This window comes from Lissotriton helveticus, chromosome 7 (genome assembly GCF_964261635.1).
Source record: "Lissotriton helveticus chromosome 7, aLisHel1.1, whole genome shotgun sequence".
Classification (NCBI taxonomy): domain Eukaryota; kingdom Metazoa; phylum Chordata; class Amphibia; order Caudata; family Salamandridae; genus Lissotriton; species Lissotriton helveticus.
The window spans coordinates 1,595,161,278-1,595,187,008 of NC_136068.1; the positions used below are offsets into that span (position 1 = coordinate 1,595,161,278).

General features: G+C 43.3%; 1 protein-coding gene across 6 annotated transcripts in view; it reads left to right on the forward strand.

Annotated features, from left to right (window-relative positions):
* The window catches only part of TRPM4 (transient receptor potential cation channel subfamily M member 4), a 369,304-nt gene that overhangs the window by 315,596 nt on the left and 27,977 nt on the right, over nucleotides 1–25,731 (forward strand). For all 6 annotated transcript variants that reach the window (XM_078655174.1, XM_078655175.1, XM_078655172.1 and 3 more), the window contains exons 21-23: nucleotides 5,274–5,455; nucleotides 19,409–19,541; nucleotides 19,806–19,878. In XM_078655174.1, coding sequence (XP_078511300.1) covers nucleotides 5,274–5,455; nucleotides 19,409–19,541; nucleotides 19,806–19,878 — 388 coding nt within the window. The remainder of the gene's footprint in view (nucleotides 1–5,273; nucleotides 5,456–19,408; nucleotides 19,542–19,805; nucleotides 19,879–25,731) is intronic.

The following is a 25,731-nucleotide window of genomic DNA, read 5'->3' on the forward strand; positions in this document are numbered from 1 at the left end:
TTGTAAGAAACAAAATTCATTCAGCAAAACATCGGCTCAAAAAGGTTTGTTTATTGAATTGAATTTATTAAACAGTATGCTAAATGTCCACCCAATACTGTACCCCAAAAAACATACAAACACGTCACCATTTTTTTAAGGAGAAAATTGGTGGAATTAAAAACAGTTACTCAGTCACCTTGTGACCCACACAGAAATGGAACCTACAGAGAAACCTATGGCTATACCAAGTGGGTTCAGAATAGTCTCCCAAGATTAGGCGTGCAGCACCAATGCAAAGCTTGGCGATCTGCCCACTTCATGGGTCCCACACCATCCACAGCCGTCAAAGACAAGTTCATCTGTGATGCAGTTTTGATCAAATCTGATAAATGCTTCATTCTCGCGAGGAGTGTTCCTGGAATGCGGATCGGTGATCCACATTATGTCAATCCCTGTTCTCCAATTGCACAGGCTTTCACTCCAATGTTTTCCAGAGCTACCACATTTTGATGATTGCATGGTCACATTTCACTAAATAGAAAGGGGTTCTTCTTTGAGCTCAGGGAAATAAGTATGTGTATTTAACCTTTGTGTGTTCTTCGCCTAAAATCCCAGTCCATTAAAAATCTGGACTGGCTAGGGCAAACCTTGTCATTGTAGCTTCGACATGACCACACAAACTGTACCCATCTGGGCTTCACCTCTCTTAGACCTAAATAAAACTACAAATGGTTTCATTACTGCTGTCCCACAATGGAGGGAAATTTCGTCATCAAACTCCAATCTAGAAGAATTTATCTGCTTTAAGTTCTGACATATCAATGGCTAGATCTTACTCTTGAATTCATCGAGAGGTCAATCAAGGCATAGAAACTGAGCCCCACAGAACTTTATGGCCATAAAATGTCAACACACAAGTTACTACTTGTGCTGATCAGCACACAAGAGTCTCACATTACTGAGACATGGTTGGGAGACACCTCCATACCGGACATGGTGGCAGCTTTGCCTGCTGACTATGATGCGATCTGGCACAATAGGCCTGGTTTCTGCAGAGGAGGGGGAGTAGCGGTCCTGTTCAAAAAGAATCTCACTGTGACGACAAATACTTGCGGACAACTGTGACAGTGCCGACATTTTGGCGGTAAAATTCCTTTTGAAATCATCCTGCTTTCTACTAACAGTAGTATATCGCCCCCCCAGATCCACCCCAGATTTTAATGAGGGCTTTCTAGAACTCTTGTCTGATCTATGCTCCAGATATAAGCACCTCCTAGTAGTGGGAGATTTAAACTATCACTGGGACAGGCTGCATAAAGACCCAGAGGAAGCGATATTTGAGTCAAGTTTGGTCTCTATGGAAATGGTGCAGTTAGTAAAGGGACCCACTCATATTAAAGGGCACACGTTAGATCTAATCTGGTCCTCCAAACCTTTGGCACGGATAACTGACATCAGTCCTTGTACCTGTTCAGACCACTCTTTGGTGAGTTGTTGGGTCCCTATGGATAGTTCACTGCTGCGACCACCACCGCTGTGGAGGAAAGTCAGACTATGGAAGAATGTTGAGGCTGATTCCTTAGTCGCCCTGCTTCACTCTATTCCTGTCCCTGTGCTAAGTAAGGGTAATCTGGACCATAAATGTGCAGCCCTATTTTCCCGACTAGTTCAGGCCTTTGACTCCCTAGCTCCTGAACGGACAGAAAGGGTTAGAGATAAAGGGAAAGGAGCCCCTTGGTATGACGAGTCCCTAAGGGAGCAAAAACAAACACTCCGGCAAGCTGAGCGGAGATGGAGACTTAGGTATGAGCCTCTGGCGCTAATTAATTATAAAACCATCCTTGAGAGATATAAAGCAGCCATCCTGGAGAAAAAAGCAATATACTACGAAACTAGGATTACTTCGACAGGAAATAAACAAAAAGAGATCTTTGCAATATTGAAAGAACTGAGTCAAGTAGGGGAGAAAAACGTCACGGGAGTTTTGCCGACCTGTGATGAATTTCAGGAATTTTTCATTCAAAAGGTCCGGGATATCGTCTCAGAAATCACTGCTAATCCCATAGACCATAGTCTCCTAGACCAGTATGTCCCTTCGCACTCCACCTGCCAGAGCTGCCAATTGGCCAGCTTTCTAAATCTCGACCAAGTTACTTTAACCACAGTGGCCAAACAAATCAAATCAGGTTCGAGACTGGATGCCTGCCCGCCCGGCATTTTTCAAAAGGCCCTGCCGGGGGTGTAAGAGCAGACTCTGGAACTACTCAATGAGTCCCTGCATCTGGGCTACTTACCAGAAATACTGAAAGAAGCAGGGTCACTCCACTGTTGAAAAAACTAGGGGCGGATGCGTCAGCCGTAAAAAACTACAGACCCATCTCACAGCTCCCGTTTCTTGCTAAAATACTAGAACAACATGTCCTGAAATCCCTTTCAAAATATCTAGATGACCACCAGCTTTTACATTCTAGACAAGCGGGTTTCAGGGCACACCATAGCACTGGGCTGGTGATAGTGGCTGTTCTGGATGAGCTCAGACGTAGGGCTGACAATAGACTTCCGAGTGCCCTGATTTTATTAGACCTTTCAGCAGCATTCGACACAGTCAGCTATGACATCTTGCTGTACCGGTTGTCTAATCTGGGCATAAAAGGACAAGCACTCCAATGGCTAAGGTCCTTCCTGACCAACCGTACCCAAAGAGTCCAAATGGGAGACCAGGTGTCTACCCTGGGCTCCCTGACCTGTGGAGTTCCCCAGGGCTCTGCGCTGTCTCCACTTCTTTTTAATATCTATTTGCAGCCCTTGGTGGAGGCGCTCACAGGCAGGGGCTGCCAGGTCTTTAATTACGCTGATGACGCCCAACTCCTGGTCCACCTTGATCATACCAGCCAGGCTCAAGAATCCGTGAGAAATCTTCTCACTTACACTGTAAACTGGATGGCAGTGAATTTACTAAAAATTAACCCAGACAAAACAGAGGTGCTTATTGTTCCAGCTCAAAATAGCCCTTGGTGTGAATTGTTCTGGCCCCCGGAGTTGGGCGGGGCACCAACCCCAGTAGCAGTAGTAAAAAGCCTGGGTCTGAAGATTGACTCTGAACTGTCGCTGTCTAGCCAGGTATCGACAGTGGTAGGTGTATGCATGAATTTGCTCAGGCAACTACGGAAACTGGTCCCGCTTCTCTCCACCTCTGTCTTACAAACAATTGTATCAGCCACGGTCATCTCCTGGCTTGATTATGGGAATGCTCTCTATTTAGGCATCCCACAGAAGCTATTACGGAGGTTGCAGGTGGTCCAAAATGATGCAGCTAGGCTAATTTTTAGCCTACCTAGGCGCACAAGAGCTACCCCCTTGCTGCATAAACTACACTGGCTGCCGATAGTACAGCGGGTTCACTTTAAGAGCTTGTGCATAGCCCACAAGGCCATATACGGAGATTCGACACAATATATAAAAGACAGAGTACAAAAGTATGTGCCGGGATAGACCCTGCGTTCCTTAGAAGCATGCAGATTAGCCCCCTCTAGCTTCAACCTTAAGACTAAAGGGGGCAGAGCGTTTTCGATTCTCCTGCCAAGGATCTGGAATGACCTGCCAGAGTCCTTACGTAGGGAACCTGCCTTGCTCCCTTTTAGAAAGCTGCTAAAAACGCATCTGTTCAGAGCAACACTGACATCTGTTTAGCTCGCTGTCCTGCAGCTTTCTGCTTCCTCTCTAAAGCGCTTGGGGACCAGTGGTAATTTGCGCTATATAAAAATAAAATAACAATAACAAGATACTACTTGCTGAGGTACGTGGTTTTATCAGTCGCTTCTTGCATTGGGTTGTCAACCAATATATCAGTCAAAGTGGACAGAAAATACCTGACCCCAGACAACCAGCATTCGACTTTTAATACCTAATAAATCACTGTCAACCGCTTGTCTTTAAAATATAAAAATAATCATCTTTAAATCACTGTGATGTCTTCATGCATGATACCGGTTTGATGAAAATAAAATTTCTGTCGTCTCTGCATCATCACAGATATTTTGTTCATGATGGCATCCTCCTGATTTTCAAAGCTGCCAGACCTCTGTCGTCGGTTCTCTTTTGCAGCGAATTATTTTTTTTGCCATGGCATGATTGCCAACGTAGGCCCATGTTGATGCAAATAGGCTATATTGCCAACATTTTCAAAGCAGCCATATGTCAATCTGCTCACCTTTCTGCTAACACTATTGCCTGCAGACCTGATATTCAAGTATGTCAATGTGTTCTGAGTGGGCATTCAGGTTAATTGTTGAACCTACGTGTTGGTCATTGATTTTCATTTCTAATTTACTTGTGACTATAAGATTTTCTGAAGAGGAGGAACACACCATTTTTCTGCAGCTGGTCCTCTTTAGTGGGTGTTTTCTGTATATGTGCTAAATGTTGTAACTCTCTATCGTCGTATATGACGTTTTGCTGTGCCAGTTCTACAACTGCTCGAGAGCTAAAAAGAGGAGTACCTTGCACCAACTTACGGATGTAAATGGGTTAAGATCAATCAAATAATTCCTGCTTGATGCCAAGAAGTCTGTAAAGAAGCAAAAAGTTATTAAAGGTTTGTGTGTGAAATCATCTCACAGTAGGGCTAATGTTATAACAAACACGAGATGCTGTAGAGGAAACTGAGGCAGGGAAACTTAATTAGAGGTAAATACCTTTTTTTGTTTTTATTGGGCTTTTATTTTCATTTATGTATGTGTCGCAAAACTTGAACGTGGGAAAAACCTCTGCTCAGCAGCCATGTTGGGGATGTCGCTGGTACATTGAGTAAGTGCAAGGAGGCCTGCCTTTTAATAACTGCATCTGAGGAGTTGAGTATGCAACTAATCAATCTGGTTTCTTGTAAAGCATGACTATTCACCTGTTAGGGTCTCAAGGTGCTGAGTGGGGGGGGAGGGGTGCATCTGTGGTTAAGTCATAGAGCCACGTCTTGAGGTCCTTCCTCTATGCTGACTGCGGTGCGATCACATGCAGATATTCTGAGATTACATTATATGCACAGTGCTTCACAATGTGGGGTTGACCACTGGCTCTCCCTACTCCATAGTTAGCAAATTTTAAAAGTGCTAAAAGCACAGAAAATATGTTTATAAGGAAATACATGGCTGATCTGATAATGTAGTCTTGATTAATTGAGAAGTTATTTTTTTGCACAACTAATTTTCCTTAATGTCCTTCATTCTTTACCAGTTATGTATGTGTGATTATTTTTGTGTACTGTGTGTAACAATCTCCTTTATTTCTTCTATCAGTTACACATTCTCGAAGGTTCAAGGGAACAGCGACATCTACTGGAAATTCCAACGTTACAATTTGATTGTGGAGTATCACAACCGACCTGCATTGGCGCCCCCCTTTATCATAATTAGCCACATCCACACCTTCATCAAACGCAAGATCCGCAAAGTAGAGTCCATGAAGATCAGACACTTCAGTGAGTAGCGCCTTGACAGCTATTTCTGGGTTCAGGCAGAGTGATATTACTCAACCATCTATGAGAAAATGGAGATCGTCAAATATCACTCATTTTAGTGTGTAGAATATATGACATTTATTCCATTGAGAGGGGGTGGGGTAGTGGATATTTCTCTAAAACTAGATAATTGAAATAAACTTACCTCACATGCTGCTAGTGCTGCTCCTGAAGAGTCCACAATACTTTAGTGATGAGCTTCATGTAAGTCCAACTCAGAGATCCAGAGTAGGGGACAGCCTGCAATGAGATCTAAATGAAACAAGTGCACTCCGAAATCGCTAGTGTTCCCACAACTGAAAAAAAAAAGAATTTATTGAAATTACACAGCTATACTGTTGCAAACTTGACAGAAAAATAGTCCGAAAATTAAAAAGCTAACCGATAGAGCTCTAGTTTTTCACTAGGAAATATATTGAATATTAAATAATTGTTTAACTTTTAAATCATCAATTAACTTTTGTAATTAACTTTTCAACTTTATTCTTACATTTCATATAACCTTGGAATAAATAATTTAACGTTGTGTAATAATTTTTTTGCCAAAAAATTGCATTGTTCCAAACTATTAAATAATTTTCTAACTTTTTAAATTAATAAACCCAACTTTCTCTGACTTCCCAAAGTTGTTTGCTTTTCAGAAACTTAGGATAGTGCAGAAAAGAACATGAAGAGATAACCAACAGCTAGAAACCACAAGTGCTAATCCAGATGTAGTTTGAACACAAACATTTTCAGTTTGTTTTCTTAGAAATTGATGTACTGTTTCTAAATATCTCAAATCAACCGGGAGATTATTCAAAATTGTTGGTTCTGCCTGTGATCAGTATATTTGTGTTCTATACTTCTTAGTTTCTAAATGTAGGTTTTGGAGACTTCTCAGGTTTGTTCTTTTCCCTGATACGTTGAGGGCAACGTGAAAAAGTTATTGGAGATATCAATCTTCATAACTAATGCAGATTAGGTTGAATTTAAACCTGGCTTCCAGTAATAGCAAATGCACTACAGAAATGTGGTAGTATTTTTTGTACCCGATATCAACCTCCCCATTGAATGAAGAATAATAACTAATTAGTATGTTTAAGGTAAAAAATCAAACTTCAGTTAGACCTCTATCATTTGTATTTGTTTTGTGACAAATCTACAAATTCATCACATTTGTTTTTCAACTGGGATAGATGGATTGCCTTGGTGTAAGAAATTGATTACAGGTTGGTGGGTGCGTGGGGGTAAAACCCTACTCAAGCAAGAACCACAATCCTTGTCAGGGTGAAGTCACAAGCAAACCCTTAATTAACATGTGCCCAACTGTCTGGTAGCAGGCCTAACTCAGAGGTAATGTGTAAAGTAGTAGTGCAACACTTCAAACAGTAACACAGTGAAAGCACACCACAGAAGAACTCCACACCAGTTTAGAAAAAAATAGTATGTTTTAATAAATAAATAAAGACCAGAATGACAAAAATCCCCTCTCAGTAGATAAGATATGAAACTTTAAGAAGTTCAGCAAAAAGTTTGGGGGTAGACCACCCTAAGACTGACGGGTCTAAAACTGAGGGCAGCCAAATTGAGTCTCACCAGATTGAAAGATTCCTTGTGTGGGTTTAAGGCATGGCACATTTTTGATTAAATGACTCTAACCTTCGATGAGATCACCATTTCCGTGTAAAGTTTTCTAAACCATTTTAAGGATGAGAATAAGTTAGGTATCTTTGGTGTTTTCCACAACATTTCCAGTTTCCTGACGTCTCTTCTCATGTTAAACAGTACATCAGAGAACAATATTTTTTTTTAAAAATGTATAGCCTTTGCTTTTTTTGCAGGTGTAATTATATCTATTGTATTTAGGACAGTTCTGTTGTATCTGACAAATGTTTCATCTAGTTCTTTAGACATGAAGGTATATTTTAGGTTATTAACTTCCATTGACCACTCGAGATCAGAAACCCATTTAAAATGCCTTTTCATTAGTGACAGAAGGTGAGTGTGCTCAGGACGGAGGGCAGAAGAGCATATGAGAAGTAGAATTAATAAGTGAGCAGGCTAGTCCACTTCGATTAGGCTTACATAGTCTATCCTGTCTGCTTCGTACATTTTCTCTTTACAATGGGTGTAAGAATTAGAGAAGTGAATAAGTTTGTGTTGAGGGAGTATCCTTTTTAGTACATTTGTAGAAATTATCCAGGCACCTAAGCGGAATTCACATTTTGTTGTGGAAATGTTAACACACTGCAACTTGCTTGTGAAAATTAGTACCACCCCACCGCCAATGTTTTGTTCCCTGTCTTCTGTCAATATGTTGTAGCCAGGGGGAACGTAACAGTGTAATACAGATGGCGATTGAGAAATCAAACAAGTTTCAGTTAGGAAGAGGCAATCTAAATGTGAGTTTGCTATAGTGACCGCAACAGAGGAGTTGTGCATAAGCAGAGCAGCAGTTATATACGCAACCTTTTAGGATATACGTAAAGATCGGTCACAAAACAATATACGAAGATGGCATGAGTCCTGGTTTGCAAAGGTGAATTGTGATAAGCCTGATTTCACCTTTGATGGTGGGTATTGGGAGGTTGGCCAAAGACACAGTGGAGGAGGATGCTTATTGTGATAGGCCGACAGTGCGGGATGAAGCCAGGGGTGCAGGCTCTGAAAACAATTTGGCAATCCAGTAAAATTAGTCATTGCATGTGGTTATGAGAAGTAAACTTTATTTTAAAGTTTTGAAAATGTTTTAGGTGTTTGGTAAATTCCCATGTTTTTGTAATATATTTCCTAGGAGTGACATGATTCTCTATAGTGTTGTATAACTCCTATATATCCCTATATCGTGTTAAGTTAGCATAGGTGCGTTTGAGATTTAAACGCCATTTTTCCTTTCGTGCAACTTCTGCACACGACCCTCATTTGTTGACTTAGCTTTCAACCTAGTAGTTTGCCGTGGTGAATGTGAGAATAATATGTTATTGCTCTGATATCTGCTTTGTTTAATAAAACATGTCTGCACGGAGAGTGCTGAAGTTTCAGGAGCAACACGATATGGAATTGTTATGAGGTCTGATCTCCACGCCTTCATAGTCATAACACAAGTGCAGCCTTTGCCAACTTGGGCTTGAGGCGGGATTGATATTGCTTTGCACGAGAATTGTTAACACACTTGATGCGGTGCACATGCAGAGAGAGCTGGTGTATGCTGATGTGATTCCTTCATGCTAGGACACTAAGGTATGGGCCCGCCCTAAAACAACCCAAAGAGACCTTCTTAGATAATAATATAATATATGTGTTAGGGAGGGTGAGATATAAGTGTTGTTAACTCTTATTCATTACAGCATGTTAACATGCTGTCACCATTCGCTTTTTATGTCTTAGTAACTATGCTGATAATTTTGCTACTGATAATAAGTATACTTGTATTATCAAAGATACTGCGCCTGAGAAGACGGCATTAGTAAATAAACATTTCAAATGCACATGTGTCTTCTTTACTCCATGTTCTGGTTTGTAATGATAATATAACGAAAGAGTGTTCATGAGTCCCACGTACCCTGAGGTACTGTAAGTTCATGTTCTGGTTTGTCTAAACATTGGGTGTTTGATATGTCCAATGAGACACTGTAGCTAGCTCGGTAAGGGGTGAGTTGGTTGCTAAGGTAAGTTTTGGGACATCCTAATTTACCGAGGTTCCACTCCTCTGTGCACAGTTCTGTGTGAGTACAGAAACCCTGCAACATGGCGCCCAACGTTTTCGGTGGTCTTATATCATGACACTCGAGTAGTTTATCATTCATGCCTTAACCCCTTCACATCCGTTTCCGGAAAACGGGGTGTTGGTGAAACCTACCTATTTTTTGAAATAGGTCTTTATTCAAGCTTGATTCTTACTTAAACGGTTTCTTTGAATTACTACCCAGTTGTGCTACAAAGTATTCTTTGTGTTTTCTTGTTTCCAATTCTGTGATGGCGGCAGCGGTGGCTATTGCGCAGCATAGTCGCGTAGCGATACGCAACCATCTTCAGACGTACCAGGTCCCAGTAGATGGGATGGCTGTGATTTTCGTGGTGAGTGCGGATCCGGCGTTTCCTTACGAGTTGTTTTACTCTTGGGTTACGTTTCCGGCTGTGGACGCTAATTCTGGTTTGTACCACTCCTACACCGCCTCGGATGTCCCGGCTGAATATACGCCATACAGGGCATTGGAAATACCTATTGATCATTGGCAGCATCGAGTTTGGTTTGATGGCGCCCTCCCCCACTCTATGTCCCGTGCGAGGTTAGGTCCACTCTCGATTCCAGGTACTAATTGGCCTGCGTTGGGTGGCTTTACCCCGCACCCGAATCACGGGGCTTGTACCCTGGCAGAAATTCGCAGGCTACATGTAGTTTCCATTTCCGTGATTCGTGCTTTAGTGCAATACATCGGTCGACATCTTCCTGGTGGTCCCCAGGGGGGTGCGGCCGCTCCCTTGGAACGAGGCGGAATGCGTCTCAATCCAGTGATGGTAAATTCGGTTTTTGGTGCGCGTCCTGTTGACAACGATGACTTCCCATTCTGGCTAGCAGAGAAGTTTGATCAACTGGAAGCGGTTTTTCCGAATTCCACTCCTGCTGATAAACATAGAATGTTGACGATTACTCTCCCGAAGGATATAACTCCTGAACTTGCTGACTGTGACAGCTGGGGAAAAACATTTGCGGCAGTTTATACAAGGTGCTTCGGCACCCCGTCTATGACTGCCCTGCCTGAAATCGTTCGACGTGTTCAGAATGATCACGGTCCAGAGGCAGCGGTTGAATTGGGTATGCGCCTGTGTGGTTCATTTGAGATTGTAAGTGATCTCATTCTCTCCAATGTTAAAGGAGATGCAGTTAACTTTCAGGTGTCGAATGCTTTGGCTGCCCTGCCCGATGCCGACAAACCCCGCCAGTTAGCAAAGATTGTGGTGGCCGCTTATAAAACAATTGGCCGCACAAGTAGAGGTCTGAAATATTTTCCAGTGAAGGAGAAAAAACAACCACAGGGGCAATCTGCAGTGACAGATGCCCAGCCAAAGTCCAAGAAACAAAATTGGCCTAAAAAACAGACACAGGGGAAGCAGACAATGCAGACTCAGGGTTCTTTTCCTGCAATTGAAGCTCCTGCGCCATCCGAGAAAGTTTATGATTTGCGCGACCGCGCGATGATTAAATCACCTGATCGTTTTCAGGTTTCTGATCAACGCTCTCCTCGTTCCTTTCAGGACACATCGGCCCAGAAAACCGGTGGAGGAGGAGGGGGTGGACGTGGACGTGGTGGCCAACAAGGACGTGGTCAGTCCCGCCAGACGGACGGCGCAGTGAAGCAAGAGGATTCTACGCCTAGGCGTCCGCAGTTTGCGAAAAAGAAAGTCGCAGCCTTAACAGCGCATCGATATGCCACAGATAGTGAGAACGCGGCTTCGGAATCTGACGTGGGCTCTGACCTTGCTGGACAGCGCGGCGGAGATAACAATAGTCAGAGAGGCGCTGCGTCCACTACTGAGGGTGACAGCGACTGATGTCTACGTTGTGATAGAAACAGCGGATACGAGACTTGCTCCCCCTGAAAGACTATATGAAATCGTCCTGTTGATTGAAGGTGACATACAGCGTACCGTTAGAGGTGTATTTTGGGAGAATCTGTCTTCCACATATGATATTTTACTTTCGGAGGCTGACTGGCCCCCACCTTTTGTGCTCGCGGCGCCGCGAGGGGAGGAGGTAATCCTACCCAGTTTCGCGAACACTGTCTCGAAGGAGCATGCGCAGCATTTTGCAGAAGAGTGGGCTCGGGCTCTCGCGCCGGCTCTGTACCGTAACCAATGTGGTTGGGATAAATTGTCGCCTTGCCACGAAATTCCGTTGCGGTCTCAGCCGCAGCCTCAACCTCAATATCCCATTCGACGTGAAGCAAAATCTTCCGTCGCAGAAATCCTTGAACAATTGGAATATCAGGGAGTTATTGAAACGTGTGTGTCACCGATGAATAATCCCCTTTTTACTGTGAATAAACCTGACGGATCATATCGTTTGGTTTTGGATTACCGGCATTTGAACTCGCATTGCCGTAACTGTGCAGTACAGAATACCCACGGCTCTGCCCTAGTGGATAGTCTCGTGCGTAAGCGTTTCAAGACAACGCTTGACATATCCAATGGTTTTTATGCCCACAGATTGGACAGCTTTAGCTCCCAATGGACCAGTTTTACAAGCGCTGGAGTCCAAAAGCAATTCCGGCGTCTTCCAATGGGCTACAAGAATAGTCCTGGAGTATTTACCGCTCGAATTGTCTCTATTCTGGAGGCACTCGACCCTGATGCTTTTTCGTATGTGGATGACATATATCTCACAGACGACGATATTTGGGAGCATCTGTGTCGTGTGAATTCTCTTGTTTGCAACTTCGCAGACATGGGTTACAAATTCAACTTTGCAAAATCGCACATTGCTGAACATACAGTGTTGTTTTTGGGCTATGAGCTCAACAATGAAGGTAGAGGTTTGGCTCCTCACTTCTTGGAGAAGTGCGCACAATTGCGCGCACCAACAACACTGAAGAAATTACAATCCTTACTGGGCTTTTTGAATTTCGGCAGAACTTACATTCCGGAATATGCCCAGCGTGTCAAGCCTCTGTATGCTTTGATACAACCAACTTTCTCAAAATCATGCTGGCTGCCTGAGCATTCAGCCATTTTGCAATCCTTGCAGGCTGATCTGCTCGCTTCTAAATATTTACTGACTCGTGATAACCACACCAACCTGGTAATAAGAATAATTCCTGGGACGGTGGGTTTCACCTACCTTACTTTTAATGAAGGTGACACAGTACCTATTGCTTACAAGTCACACTTGTACACCTCGGCTGAGATGCGGTTTCCCACCATAGAAAAGGTTTTAACTGCTGTACAGATGGCAATTCTAAAAGAACGTGCTCTGTCACAGGGGAAACGCATGCTAGTGGTAACACCCTGTCCTCATTTGGAGGCAGTCACGAAAGCCAGTGTACCAAATTCAAAGGCTTTGCACCCTCGGTGGATTCAGTGGGCTGCGTCATTGTCTTCCGCAGATGTCATGTTTATTTTTGACGCCTCCTTACGGTCACAAGAGTACTTGCAGTATGAATTCGTTCATCCTGCTCCTCTGGCGATGCGACCTTTGGAGGACTTCCATTGCATCATTTACACTGATGGGTCGGCGCAGGTTGCGCATGGCTCTAAACATGCCTACGTTTCCGCATGCGCCATTGTGGTCGGTGCTATGTTGAATGACGAGTTCATTTCCAGGGAGGTACACACGTTGCCCCTGGGCGATTGCACTGCACAATTAGCAGAGCTTCGTGCTCTATTACTAGCCTTGGAGTACGCAGATCCAAGTGTTACTACTCTAATTGTAAGTGATTCTTACTACTGTGTCCAGTCTTACAATGAAAACTTGTTCTTTTGGATTCAAAATGACTTTCGTGATTCCAAGGGTAGCACAATAAAACATAAAATGATCTGGGTTCGAGTGGCAGAGCTTAAGGCTATGTTGCCGCTCGTTTATGTGATTCATACTCTCGGTCATCAGCGCGTGGGAGTACACGCTCTTGGCAACTCGCTTGCTGATGAAGCGGCGAAATCAGCAGTATCTACATACTTAGTTGCAGCAGTTACTAGGTCTAAAACCAAGATTGATAGCGACATCTTGGCAGCGGTTGCTGCCTCTGAGAAGGGAAGTAAACATCCTTCGGGATTCCCTTCGAAGTATAAATACCACTTAAGTCCCGAAAAGGTTCCTTTTGTGACAATTCCTGATGTTGGGGAACGGCTGATTCCCAACTCGGATCGCAGAACAGACTTGATTACAGCGGCTCATGAAGGTGTGGCGTCTGCGCATGCGGGCGTCTCAGCCACTGTAACGCAACTACAACAACGTTTCTGGTGGCGGGGACTGTACAAACAGACGCGTGATTATGTCCTTCTTTGTGACATATGCCAGCAGATTAAACCTTCAACTGCTACGCGTCCGCCTCAGACTCAGTTGTACATTTCTAATAAACCACTAGGCTGTGTTTATTTAGATCACTGCGGTCCATTTTCATCTGATACTGCGTATAAATACATCTTAGTAGCAGTTGACTCATGCACACGCTTTGTGTGGTTATGGCCACATCGCAGCGCTGATTCCCGGACTGTCATCAGAGATTTGCGTATCTTTATAGGGATTTTTGCCTGTGGTACCTTCCATTCGGATCAGGGTCCGGCTTTCGCCTCTAAGGCGTATAAGGATGCCATGACTTCGATGGGGGTCCAAGTCAAGTTTTCGTCACCCTACAGACCCGAGGGTAATAGTGTAGTTGAACGAATGAACCGTGATTTAAAGCAATCTTTGACAGCCCGAGTTATAGGCACTGGCAGAAACTGGCTGGCCCACCTCTATGGCGTGCAGCGTGCTCTTAATAATCTCCCTAGAAGGTCTCTGGGTGGGCGGACCCCATACGAAATGCTCTTTGGCATCAAGATGTTCGTCCCTGACCTTGACGGTCTAGACTCGGTGGTTCGCGCCACTTCCTTTGACGCAGATGAACATTGCAATGTTTTACAGAATCTACAAAAGACGAGAGACACTCTTGCAAAGGAACATTTGCCCTCCACATCGGATGATGCGTTGCAGATCCCGGTAGTTGGCTGGCTACCCCAAGTTGGAGAACTGGTTCGAGAGAAGATCGACAACAAGAAAGAGTTTGGTCCCTCCTATCGAGCTCCAGTCCCAGTGCTTGGAGTGAAGGGCACAAGAACAGTCATTCTACCACCACTTCCAGGTCGTAAGGAAAACAGGTTTATTTCTATTGACAATGTCAAGATACACAGAGTGGCCGATTCTTCTTAGCATGACACCGGCTGTTTCCTGTCCTTCCATTGTGAGAAATTCAATTATGCCCACTGCTTCTAATAATGAACCTGAGGTGGCCATCGAATTACCTGCTATTTCCAGTCCATTATTGAATAACTTACCAGGAACTACCCTTGATGAGACAGACTATACATACCCCACTGATTTGTCCATGCCTGACCTGCAAGCTCGTTTAGCCACGGAATCCAGATTTTCATTTGACTCTGCTTCCCTTGCCTCGAAAAAACCCTCTAAAATTGCAGTATATGCCAGCCTGTTTAAAAAACATTTTTTGATACCTCCTTGGATATACATTTGGCTGGTCCTTTTTTCAGTTTACCTTTTTATGTCAATTGGTTTTGTGTTTTATTTTTTTCGGATTATGAATGGACACTATGTCGAGGAGAGAACTTGCATTACTCATTTGAATGGAACTTTGGCCCCACTTTCCTCTTCACATTCTACACACAGATTAAAAAGAGACTTGACTTTGGTTAACATCACAGCATGGCCTGTTCTGGATGGAATCGCGTGGGATGCAGTTCGTTTTCAGATTCATGGTCCAACGGAAGTCGTTAATGTCCCTAATGTACTAAGAGTTAATATGGGGGATGTGGTGAAACAAAACATTCGTTCTGATGATTGGGATGTTAATGCTGTGGAAAGTTTGTTTTCTGATTTGAAATATTATGCTGCTTTTGATGCTGAGGATTTATATTTAGAATCTGCTAATTATGGTGAATTGTTCTGTTACCAACATTATGGCAATCACTTCTTACACAAGACATCTTCCCGAAGGGATGCGGTTAATTTTACTCAGTGGGAACATTGCCCAGCACCAAAACAAGGAAGTTCAGAAACGTTTCTTAAAAAGTATACTTATTTCACTGACTTTAATCAGTCCAATCCCGAGTCTTTTTATTTTAAATTTAACAAACAGCCACTGTCCAAGGTTCGACTTACAAATACAAAATTGTTATATTCAAAGGCCTTCCTGGATAAATTAGTTACTGGAGGGTATGAGTTATGGAAGGATACCATAGACCTTAAAGCAGTTTGGGGCTCAAGGGCCTGGCAGGTACAAGGCACTGAGGCTTTGCACCGTGCATGTCTCATCCCAAATCATATGTGGTTTTTAAATGAAACCATTTCCCAGACCACGTGCTTTGGATTGGCTACATCTAAAAGGTTAAACACCCCGTCTCTCCCGGAGTTGGAGGAATATGAGAATTGGAGTAATTTTACTAAATTGTCCATTAGAGAAATACAGGCTCTGCTTCTGAATTCCTCCTTTAACATTTCCAGTATGAACCCCAAGGGTTGGCTGCTTTGGCACCGTAGTGCTGATTCTTGCCAAAAGAGATTTTTAAATATGTCTGACGGTTTTAGGGCTGTTAGATCTGATCCCCGTTTTGATTTGAGTCATACTGTCACCTCTTACTCTGTGGGCAAGTTGTGTCAAGCTTGGCTGAAACATTCAACTTTACCTGCGGTTAAATATCACCTTTCCAAACTGAATGCAGATGTGGATTTGAATGATTTCATTAAGGGCCCAGCTAGTGGCAGGTCGAAACGCTGGTTATATGGTGTTTACAATGAAATTTGGAAACTCTCACAAATTGAGGCTGCTTCACGCCTTAGGGCAATTGATCGGGCAAATCTTGAGAAAGTTCTTGCAGTTGTGGACAATAGCATTAACGTACTTTCCTCTAGAATTTACACATTAGATAATATTGTGTCGTCTGTTGTTGATATTGTGCATGATGAGGTGTCTGTATTATACCATGGTCAAAATCAATTACGTTCAATCATGCAGTTTGCATGGACACTACAGACTCTAAAAATGGGTAAAGTTCCTTGGGGATACATGAACGTTTCCTCTTTATTTGCACCGTTTAATTTGACAGACAAACAACGCTTGCTTTCAATGCGTGATGCTTCCTTTTCTATGCTACATATTGAAAGATTGGAATCTTTACCTTTCTCTGTGGCAGAGACCACTGCTGCTACGTGGCTTATCCACGGTTTAATAACGCTGCCTTTTGCTTTATATAAGTTTTCAAATTGTATGAAATATGTGCCAATAGGTCGTTTTGAACCCTTAGGTAGCGGTTTTCTTCATGAGGTCTGGTCACTCCCATACACATACAGATGTTTCAAGGATGAACAAGAGGTTTATCTAACAGGGGATGAGTGTACTGAGACGCCAGATCATTCTTTAATGTGCAGACACATACAGTTACACGGTTCATGTAACAAGGACCGACCGAATATGGCTTGCGTTTTACAGGGCACGCCAGTTCCTGCTATCATCCCCACGTTTAAATTGTTAGAGAATGGTAGTTATTTAATGCTCAATAATGAAAACTGCTGTGGTTTAATTAAAGGTATAGCTTTCATAGTAACGGTTAGTGAGCGAGTTATTTGCTGCAGAAATGTTCTTTATCCTCCCACACGTGAACATAGGGAGTCTTCCATTTGGCCACAGATACCGACCTTGGGAGCAGAATTCAGCGGCATGGCTAGAATAAGAGCTCTATTGTCCCAGAAAGAGGTGGCCTTGAGCTCGGCCCGTGAAACTTTCGTGCTTCACATTGCTAACACCCGTACGGAGGTTCAGGCTCTTTTAAACACTGATTTGCCCTTGCATTTCGGAGCCATGGTCCGTTCAATCTTTAACGCATCCTCCACAACGGGCCTAGCACATTTTTTTAAAGTTGTTAGCGGTGGTCTCGTGACTTCCTTTGAGAAGATTTTTGGAGTCATCCCTGCTTTCTTCCATTCTATTTTTTCATCCTTGTTTGGAGGGTTCCCGTTTTTGCTTGCATTAGCGGCTGGCGCATTGGTGGTTTTCTGCCTTTTTAAATATGGATGCCCTTCATGTGCAAGACCACGCACAGCTACTACTGACGCGGTTTCGCAACCGCATGCTTGATTATTATGGCACACTGCCGTTAGCGACTCTAAGCACGGCGTTTGGATTATCTTTTCGGTTCTCCTATTTCACCTGTGTCCAGCCTGTATTTCGCTGTCTGACCTGTGATTTCCTTTGGGCCATTGATTTGTGTCTCTGCGGACCAGCATCTTCTGACGTCGATTTTGATCAACTGATGAGTCCTATCATTGCTCACGAGTTGGTTTGTTCTGACGAAAGGGTTATGGCCTTGGCGGTGGCACATGGACTAATGGGTCCCTGGGATGTGTTGTCGGCAGCGCAAAATTTCTTGGAACTAAGTTTTCTTGAGAACCCACCGAGCTGTCCTCTGATGGTTATAGAGGATCCGGTGCTGGAAGATCACGTATGTTCCTTTCATCTTTTAAATTGGATGGCTGAACTGTTTTCGGATGAGGACAGTGACTTCCTCCTGGAGGCTGTTGCAGCTTACTTTTCATATACGGTCTTATCATAGACACTGCCTCAAATTGACATGCTGATTGATAGCATTTCCTTGATTTTATTGACTTTTGGTCAAGACATTTTATTTTTTGCTTGCCTATTGGCTATTTTTTTTAGCATTAATTTTTATATTCATGCTCGCTTATAAATGGATTCTGCTCTCATGTGATGGCACTTCTGTTACCTTATTTAGTCCGTTCTCGGATCATGGGGGGGTGTTGTATAACTCCTATATATCCCTATATCGTGTTAAGTTAGCATAGGTGCGTTTGAGATTTAAACGCCATTTTTCCTTTCGTGCAACTTCTGCACACGACCCTCATTTGTTGACTTAGCTTTCAACCTAGTAGTTTGCCGTGGTGAATGTGAGAATAATATGTTATTGCTCTGATATCTGCTTTGTTTAATAAAACATGTCTGCACGGAGAGTGCTGAAGTTTCAGGAGCAACACGATATGGAATTGTTATGAGGTCTGATCTCCACGCCTTCATAGTCATAACACAAGTGCAGCCTTTGCCAACTTGGGCTTGAGGCGGGATTGATATTGCTTTGCACGAGAATTGTTAACACACTTGATGCGGTGCACATGCAGAGAGAGCTGGTGTATGCTGATGTGATTCCTTCATGCTAGGACACTAAGGTATGGGCCCGCCCTAAAACAACCCAAAGAGACCTTCTTAGATAATAATATAATATATGTGTTAGGGAGGGTGAGATATAAGTGTTGTTAACTCTTATTCATTACAGCATGTTAACATGCTGTCACCATTCGCTTTTTATGTCTTAGTAACTATGCTGATAATTTTGCTACTGATAATAAGTATACTTGTATTATCAAAGATACTGCGCCTGAGAAGACGGCATTAGTAAATAAACATTTCAAATGCACATGTGTCTTCTTTACTCCATGTTCTGGTTTGTAATGATAATATAACGAAAGAGTGTTCATGAGTCCCACGTACCCTGAGGTACTGTAAGTTCATGTTCTGGTTTGTCTAAACATTGGGTGTTTGATATGTCCAATGAGACACTGTAGCTAGCTCGGTAAGGGGTGAGTTGGTTGCTAAGGTAAGTTTTGGGACATCCTAATTTACCGAGGTTCCACTCCTCTGTGCACAGTTCTGTGTGAGTACAGAAACCCTGCAACAATAGTTTACATATGAGACTTTTATACAGTTATGGGTAATTATGCCTGGGTACAAACATGTTAACACATCTCTACTCAAGGTATTCAATGATGAACAATATTTTGCCAGGTATCTTGAGTCGTCATACATGCCACATATTGGTGCGTCTTCTCAGCAGTAGATTGGAAAGTCACTCATAATTGAATCTCATTACTCGCATAGACGAGAAATGCACAGATAGTGAGAGTGGTATGTATTTTGTTCATACCCTCCTATTATGAGAAGGAGATACTGAACATCAAAAAAAGTTGTTGAAACATTCGAACTTCAGTCTTGGTGAATTAGATGATATAGAAATGGATCTTATCCCTAAAATGGAACTAGCGGAGGTAAAATGCCTTGTAGTGAGCAGTACATGATAGGATATTGTAGGCTGGTTTTTAGGAGCCAAATCGAATTTATATGCACTTAAATCAGTTTTTCTCATCTTATTCCTCAGTGTTGAAATTGGAAGAACCCCAGGACAGCCGTTTGCTTACATGGGAGGCCGTCCAGAAAGAGAACTACCTGCTAAATGTGGCCAAGCTAAAAAGGGACAGCGACACAGAGCGACTCCGGCGGACATCGCAGAAGTAAGGTTGCAGAGAGAGAGAAGGGGTTCAGCAAGCATGAGCTATAGAGAACTCACTGTTCCCACTGCATCAGAAAAGCGCTTAATGCATAAGTTACAATATTCAGACCTATCATGCCGCTGTCTATTATGCTAGACCTGAAGGTCATGTGCTAATGATGCATCCCCTGGCCTCAGGAGGATGCTGGCCTAGCAGATTATAATGTGATGACATTGTCAAAGGAACATCCGGTAATGACCAAGCAATGTTTTACTGTCTTTGCAGAGTGGACAATGCCTTGCGGCAGCTATCGGAGATCAAGGAGCACGACCGGCGACTTAGAACCCTGGAGCATCAGGTACAAGAACACTAGGTCCATTTAAAGAGTTCTGAGGACGAAAGAGCTTCACCTGGTGTGATCTATTGTTAAATAACGAGGAGAGCAGAGGCCCACACCTCTGAGACCCCGGAGTGCTCTTTCTTGAATGGGAGATGAGATAACTTTCATCTAAAGTCACACGGTGACTGTGCCTTCAGTAGAGGCATGACACTCAGTATTATAATACGTTTAAGTAGGAGATGCAGTACCTTAAGCATGAGAAGTTGTAGACACAACTTTATAAAATAGTCAAGATCATATCATTTGTATGTATTTATGAAAATGATGGATATTATGTATGCTAATCGGAATTTTTTTTAACTAAGACCATTCCATTAAAACAGAGCACAGAGAAGCAAAAATAATCCATAATTGTCATTTGCTCCAAATAGTATAATGCAGGAAATTCCCGTAATGGATTTCATTTGAGTTTACCATATCTTTCACACATCAGATGATTTTTTAAATTTTATTTATTGAGATTTTTTGCATGTAATTAAACATAACACTGCATATTTTCGTAAGACGACATTGCAATGACACAAGGTAGCATTACAGGTGCAAAATCAATAAACTCGCATTATCACTAATATAAAAAAAAGAACATCCGCATTTTCCCTGTTGCACTGTTCTTTTACCACACTTAATCTATAACTTGACAGTATAGCCTATTATGTTGATAGCTTTGTAACACCTGCATTAGTAACATATACCATGTCAAGCATCACCACACCATTGTTTGGAATTCCGGCTGCAACCCATGACTATCACTATACATAGGGTGTCTCTGTATCTCTTTGTTTTTAGGTATCCCATTGATCTGTCCCCACAAGCTTCCATTCCTCCAGCTCTCAACCAGGTTTCAAAGGGCTCCCAGATATCCTTTGGTCGAGATCTGCTAGGCATGAGCTCCCAATAAAGTGACAGTTGGTCTTTACAATAGGTTGCGTCTTTAACCACATCGACGCTGATGACGAGCTTAGCTCGTCATGAGGTACACCTCTCGCACGCTCATGACGAGCTGAGCTCGTCATGAACCGCGGGTTTTTAAAAACTTCAGCACACAGCGGGAAAATGCGCCGCAGCGATGCGGTTAACCCATTCTGTAATAGAGGGGGGCGATTTTTTTTCTTCCAATGTATCGCCACCTGTCTTTTTGCCAGGAGCAACAGGATTGCTGTGAGTTTTCTCATTGCTTTGGGTGAATTAAGGACATATCCCAATAAGGCTTATAGCGGAGAGCAGAGCAAAGGATGGCTCGTATTTGCGATATGTGGGTAACTACTGATTTCCAGTACTGTGCTATTGGTCGGCACTCCCAGGCCAGATGGATAAAGGTGGCCTGTTGAGAGGCGCATCCCCAGCAATTTGTCTCGGGTGAAGGCCCATGCGGTGTAACTGTGTAGGTGTACGATTTAATCGGTGCAAATAGTTCAAATTCATTAACCGGAGTCGGTAATTTGGCGAAAGGTGTTCCAGTTGTGTACAACAAAACAACCATTGTTTATTAGTTATGGTAATGCCCGCATCAGATGATTTTTGCTAGTGTAAGAAATTCGGTTTTTGACTGAGTGTGAAAACTCTTCTCAAGCACCAACCACAATCCTTGTCAGGGTGAACCACAAACATCACTAAATTAACCTGGACCCAAAAGTAGTCAGGCTTAACTTAAGCCACTGTGTTAAGTATTTATGCAGCAGGCAAACCGTAATAAAGTGAACTCGCAACACAAATGATATCCCACACCATTTTAGAAAAATAGAGTGACACGTAAGAAATAAAATAATAATTAAAAAAACAATCAGTAAAACTGGAGATATGAAATTTAGAAGGATAAAGTGAAAGTAGTAGCAAGAAGCAGAAAGTGCTTACTGTGGGTATCTGGTTGCACTAAAATCACAAGTTCAGACCAACTGCGATGGAGTGCACGCCAGATACAGGGACCAGGTTAGTCCAGCTGAAACAGTTGCCTTCTCAAAATTTAGCGAGCAGAGTTCCAAACTTTCAAGTTCACAGGAGGAGCTCTGCTAATGCTAGCCATGGGTCCATGACCTTGGGAGGCCTCTTGTGGGGATCAAGAACTCACTCCAGCAGAGGCCAGCAGGCTCCAGCAGGTCCCGTTGCAGGTCCAGGCAGGGCCAATTGCAGCAGGTCAGTTGGACAGTTGCAGGGGGGCCTCTGGAGCTTGTTGTGTCCCTGTAGCTCAGAACATCCAACTGACCCTTGGAGTCACTCAGGTTGGTCTGGGATGCAGTAATAAAGTGCAGTCTTCTCAGGGAGCAAGGCAGGTCTCATTCATCAAGGCAGTCCTCTGGGGGGGAAAAGCAGGCCTCAAGCAGTAGGTCAGTCCTTTGGTAGCACCAAACCTTCCTCTAAAGAACAAGGCAGGCCTCAAGATGCAGGTCGGTCCTCTTGGGAACAATGCAGTCCTTCTTCTGTAATGGCCACAGGTCCAGGAGTATACTGATGAGTGGCTCAGGAAGTCTACTGTATATACCTGGTGCCACCCTTTGAAGTGAGGGGAAATTTCAAGCCCATCTTATTCTAGAAAGTTCCTTCCCTGCCAGGTTCCAAGAGCTCTGGGGTGACAAAAGGCTGGGGTCAAGTTCCTTTGTAAGTGTGCTGGGTGTCACCCTTTGAAATGTATGTGAAATAGGGAACAGCTCCGCCCCTCTCATCCTAGCAGGATGGCCCTTTCCAGCTACACCCAAGTCCTATTGTTCACTGTCTGAGCCCAATACACATTCTTGATAGGGGAGCAATTAACAGGCCCAGGCATCTGGAAACACCTATAAGGTATCAGAAAGTTTAGCACAAGAAATTGCCAATTTTATTAAATGTGAGCAAAATACCGAAGCGGATAATTGTTCACTCCCACTAATTGTATCTGTGATCAAGTATTTTAATTTAACTTGACCTTTTTCTTATTTTTGTTCATTTCTTTTACAGTCATTTCATTATTGCATTATCCATAAACACTTTCCATATTCTTCTGACAGCAGTATCAAAACACTGTACAACAGCTTTTTTTCAAAATCTTAAACAACATATACTCATTCTACATTAAATCAAAATAGCACAACATTACATAAAATCAAAAACAATGGCATTAACCCAGTAACCAGTGTATTGCGTTCTGTGGTATTCTTTTTTGCTCTAGATAGAGCGAACTCCTAGTAGTTGCACAATTAAGAGGTTAATCTGAAACAAACTCAGCTACCTATTCCTTTTTAGAGCTGCCCAAGTTTGATCACTATTTAGTCCAGACTCCCTAGTGCATAATCGGGTCGAAGCGTTTCAAACTTACCTTTTTACTTCTTCAGAAACCAGGCTGTTTCTAGATCGCTACTGGATTTTCAAACTGGAAATAAAAACAATTACTTAAAAATGTGAGCATTGCTTTCCTCTATCTTTATAAATACCCACCTCTCCATTTACTTGTCCTCTTCTGTTCCGTTTGTTATTCAATTAGCCACTGTTAAAGAATATTTAAGTATTAAGAAAGGCCAACTGGTGTTTGTTTGCTTCAGTTCATTCAACGACTCTGAGTGACACTTTCACATGGCCAAAATCAAGCAGTGAAGATGAGGGAAACATTCATATCAGAAATTGCACCCATTTGAGCAACAAGAAATGCTAAGAAGATCTTAAAACTGCTGCAAAGCACCAGAAATGAAAGGGCACCTCAATGCCTGCTCTGCCGGGCCATGAGATACTGTAGGACACCGTGGAGTGAGGCAAGCGTTGTGCCGTAAAATAACCGCAAGGTGCAGCCATCAGGATCCACATGAAGGCATGATCTCTACCGGTGCCGCGGGTCCAGATAGCCATCTATATTTATCAAGCGCTTCACTGAGAGAAACCTAGAGGGCAAGTGATTCGCTCACTCTGAGCCGGACAGGGTGACTGGTACATTGAGCAACTTACAAATTCACAGTACAATATATTCTCAAATGTTTGCGGACCACTAGCAATGAGTCCGATTGCACTGTAGCATCTGCTACAAATAATTAACTTTATAATGGATGGTCTCTGCAAACAGCAGGCACACAGAGCTGAGCAGCACAGTGACACGGTCTGTGACAGTACAGTGCACACTAGGGGTGTCGGTAAACGTTGTTTACAACGCGGTGTTTCCACCGCACGACCTTTACCACGCTGCCATTACAACGCAAGTCGTTACTACGACTTGCGCTGGATGACGCCGTTGGTTAAGGAATATTGTAATTTTATATTCCAACACCTTCCCTACTGTTACGTGGACTGGTGTTGGAATATAAAATTATAATAATCCTCAATCCGCGCCCTCCAACGCAAGTCGTTGTAACGACTTGCGTTGTAAAATCCGCGATGTAAAGTACCGCGATCAAAATGATCGTGTTGTACTATCATACATCCGGGGTGTCCTGTCAATGCGGTGGCAGGGCTTGGTTGGGTGGAGTGGAGGGAGCGGCAGTGCTGGGGGAACTACCAAGTCTTAACGCGCCCTCCTGCACAGTGAGATGATCATGACCAGGCTGCCAGTGAGAGACTAGAGCAGCAATACATTTTAAGGCCGGGCTGACTCCCAGAACTCTGCTCAAGTCACTGAGTGTGCAGACTCACTCTCAAGGAATGCTGCTCAGTCCATGTGGTCTTGGGGTCCGCATGGTCTGAGAGGCCCCACTCAGTCTGCCTGTGGCGGCAGGTGCACTAGAACACAAGAACAAAGTTGTGCCCACCAATTGGCAAGTCAATTGGCCAATAATCTAATCCCTGACTCCTTGTTATTGTGGACACCATGATAGTGCTGTGCACGATATATCAAACCAAGGCCACTATTCTGCTAAGATGGGGTCGCACAGGCCTGGAGTAGTAAGGACTTTTGGAGCCCCGGCCCACTGGCAGCACACCTACAGATGCCGCAACCCTGCAACAGTTATTCACACCTGTAAGCAAGGCTCTACATACAGAGCCAGGCTCGGCTCTACAGAGTAATCCGGTTCTGTTCAGTGGTTGAATGAAGCGAGATTTTTTTATTTCTTTAATGTTTTATCACATAAAGTGACAATGGTCTCTTGTAATAAATCGGATATTCTTTATCAACATATACAGTATGACCATTGGCCTAATATACTAACCATTCCAAATGTTCCTATATTTCCAACTGCAAAGATTTTAATTAACCAAATACCCCCCACCCCTTCTTCCCCCCCCTTCAACCAGCGTCTGTAATCCAGTGTTAGGTGTGTTTACATGTTAGTCTTCGTTTCTCAGGAGTCAACTTGGGTGACTTCAGTTTGTCCTTCCTATCCTATGGGGACCCCTGAATTCCGCTGCTCAACCCATGTTGGGTCTAGTTGAGATGACTGGGGTGTGGCTATCTGTTCCTGTATCATAGTTCCCAAGGCCAATAATACATCTGGGAGTTTCTCATCACACCTGGTTTTCCTCATATGCTCCTCATCTGCTGACGCCCATTCTTTAAGATCTAATTTGAGATGAAAAGAGATGTCTTAGTAGGAACGTCACAGGTATGCCCTGACAACACAGTGATGCAACACCAGCCCCGTCATTCGTACGCTGCTGATCTACAATGACAGAGAAGAAGGACAACTGCGAGCCGTGCTGAAGTACTTCCTGCTCAAGGATAATACTGTCATAGTTAGAAAGACCCTAGCGTCTGGTTTTCTGACGGCACCTAAGTTCACCAGGGAAGGATTGGTCTTGGTGGGCGTTTATAGATGTGTTTAGGCGTTCTAAACGGTTTGCTTTCTGTATTAGCAGGAGACCAAGCAAACTATTTATTACAGATGAGTGAAGTAATAATAATTAATGATGGTGAGGGATGGA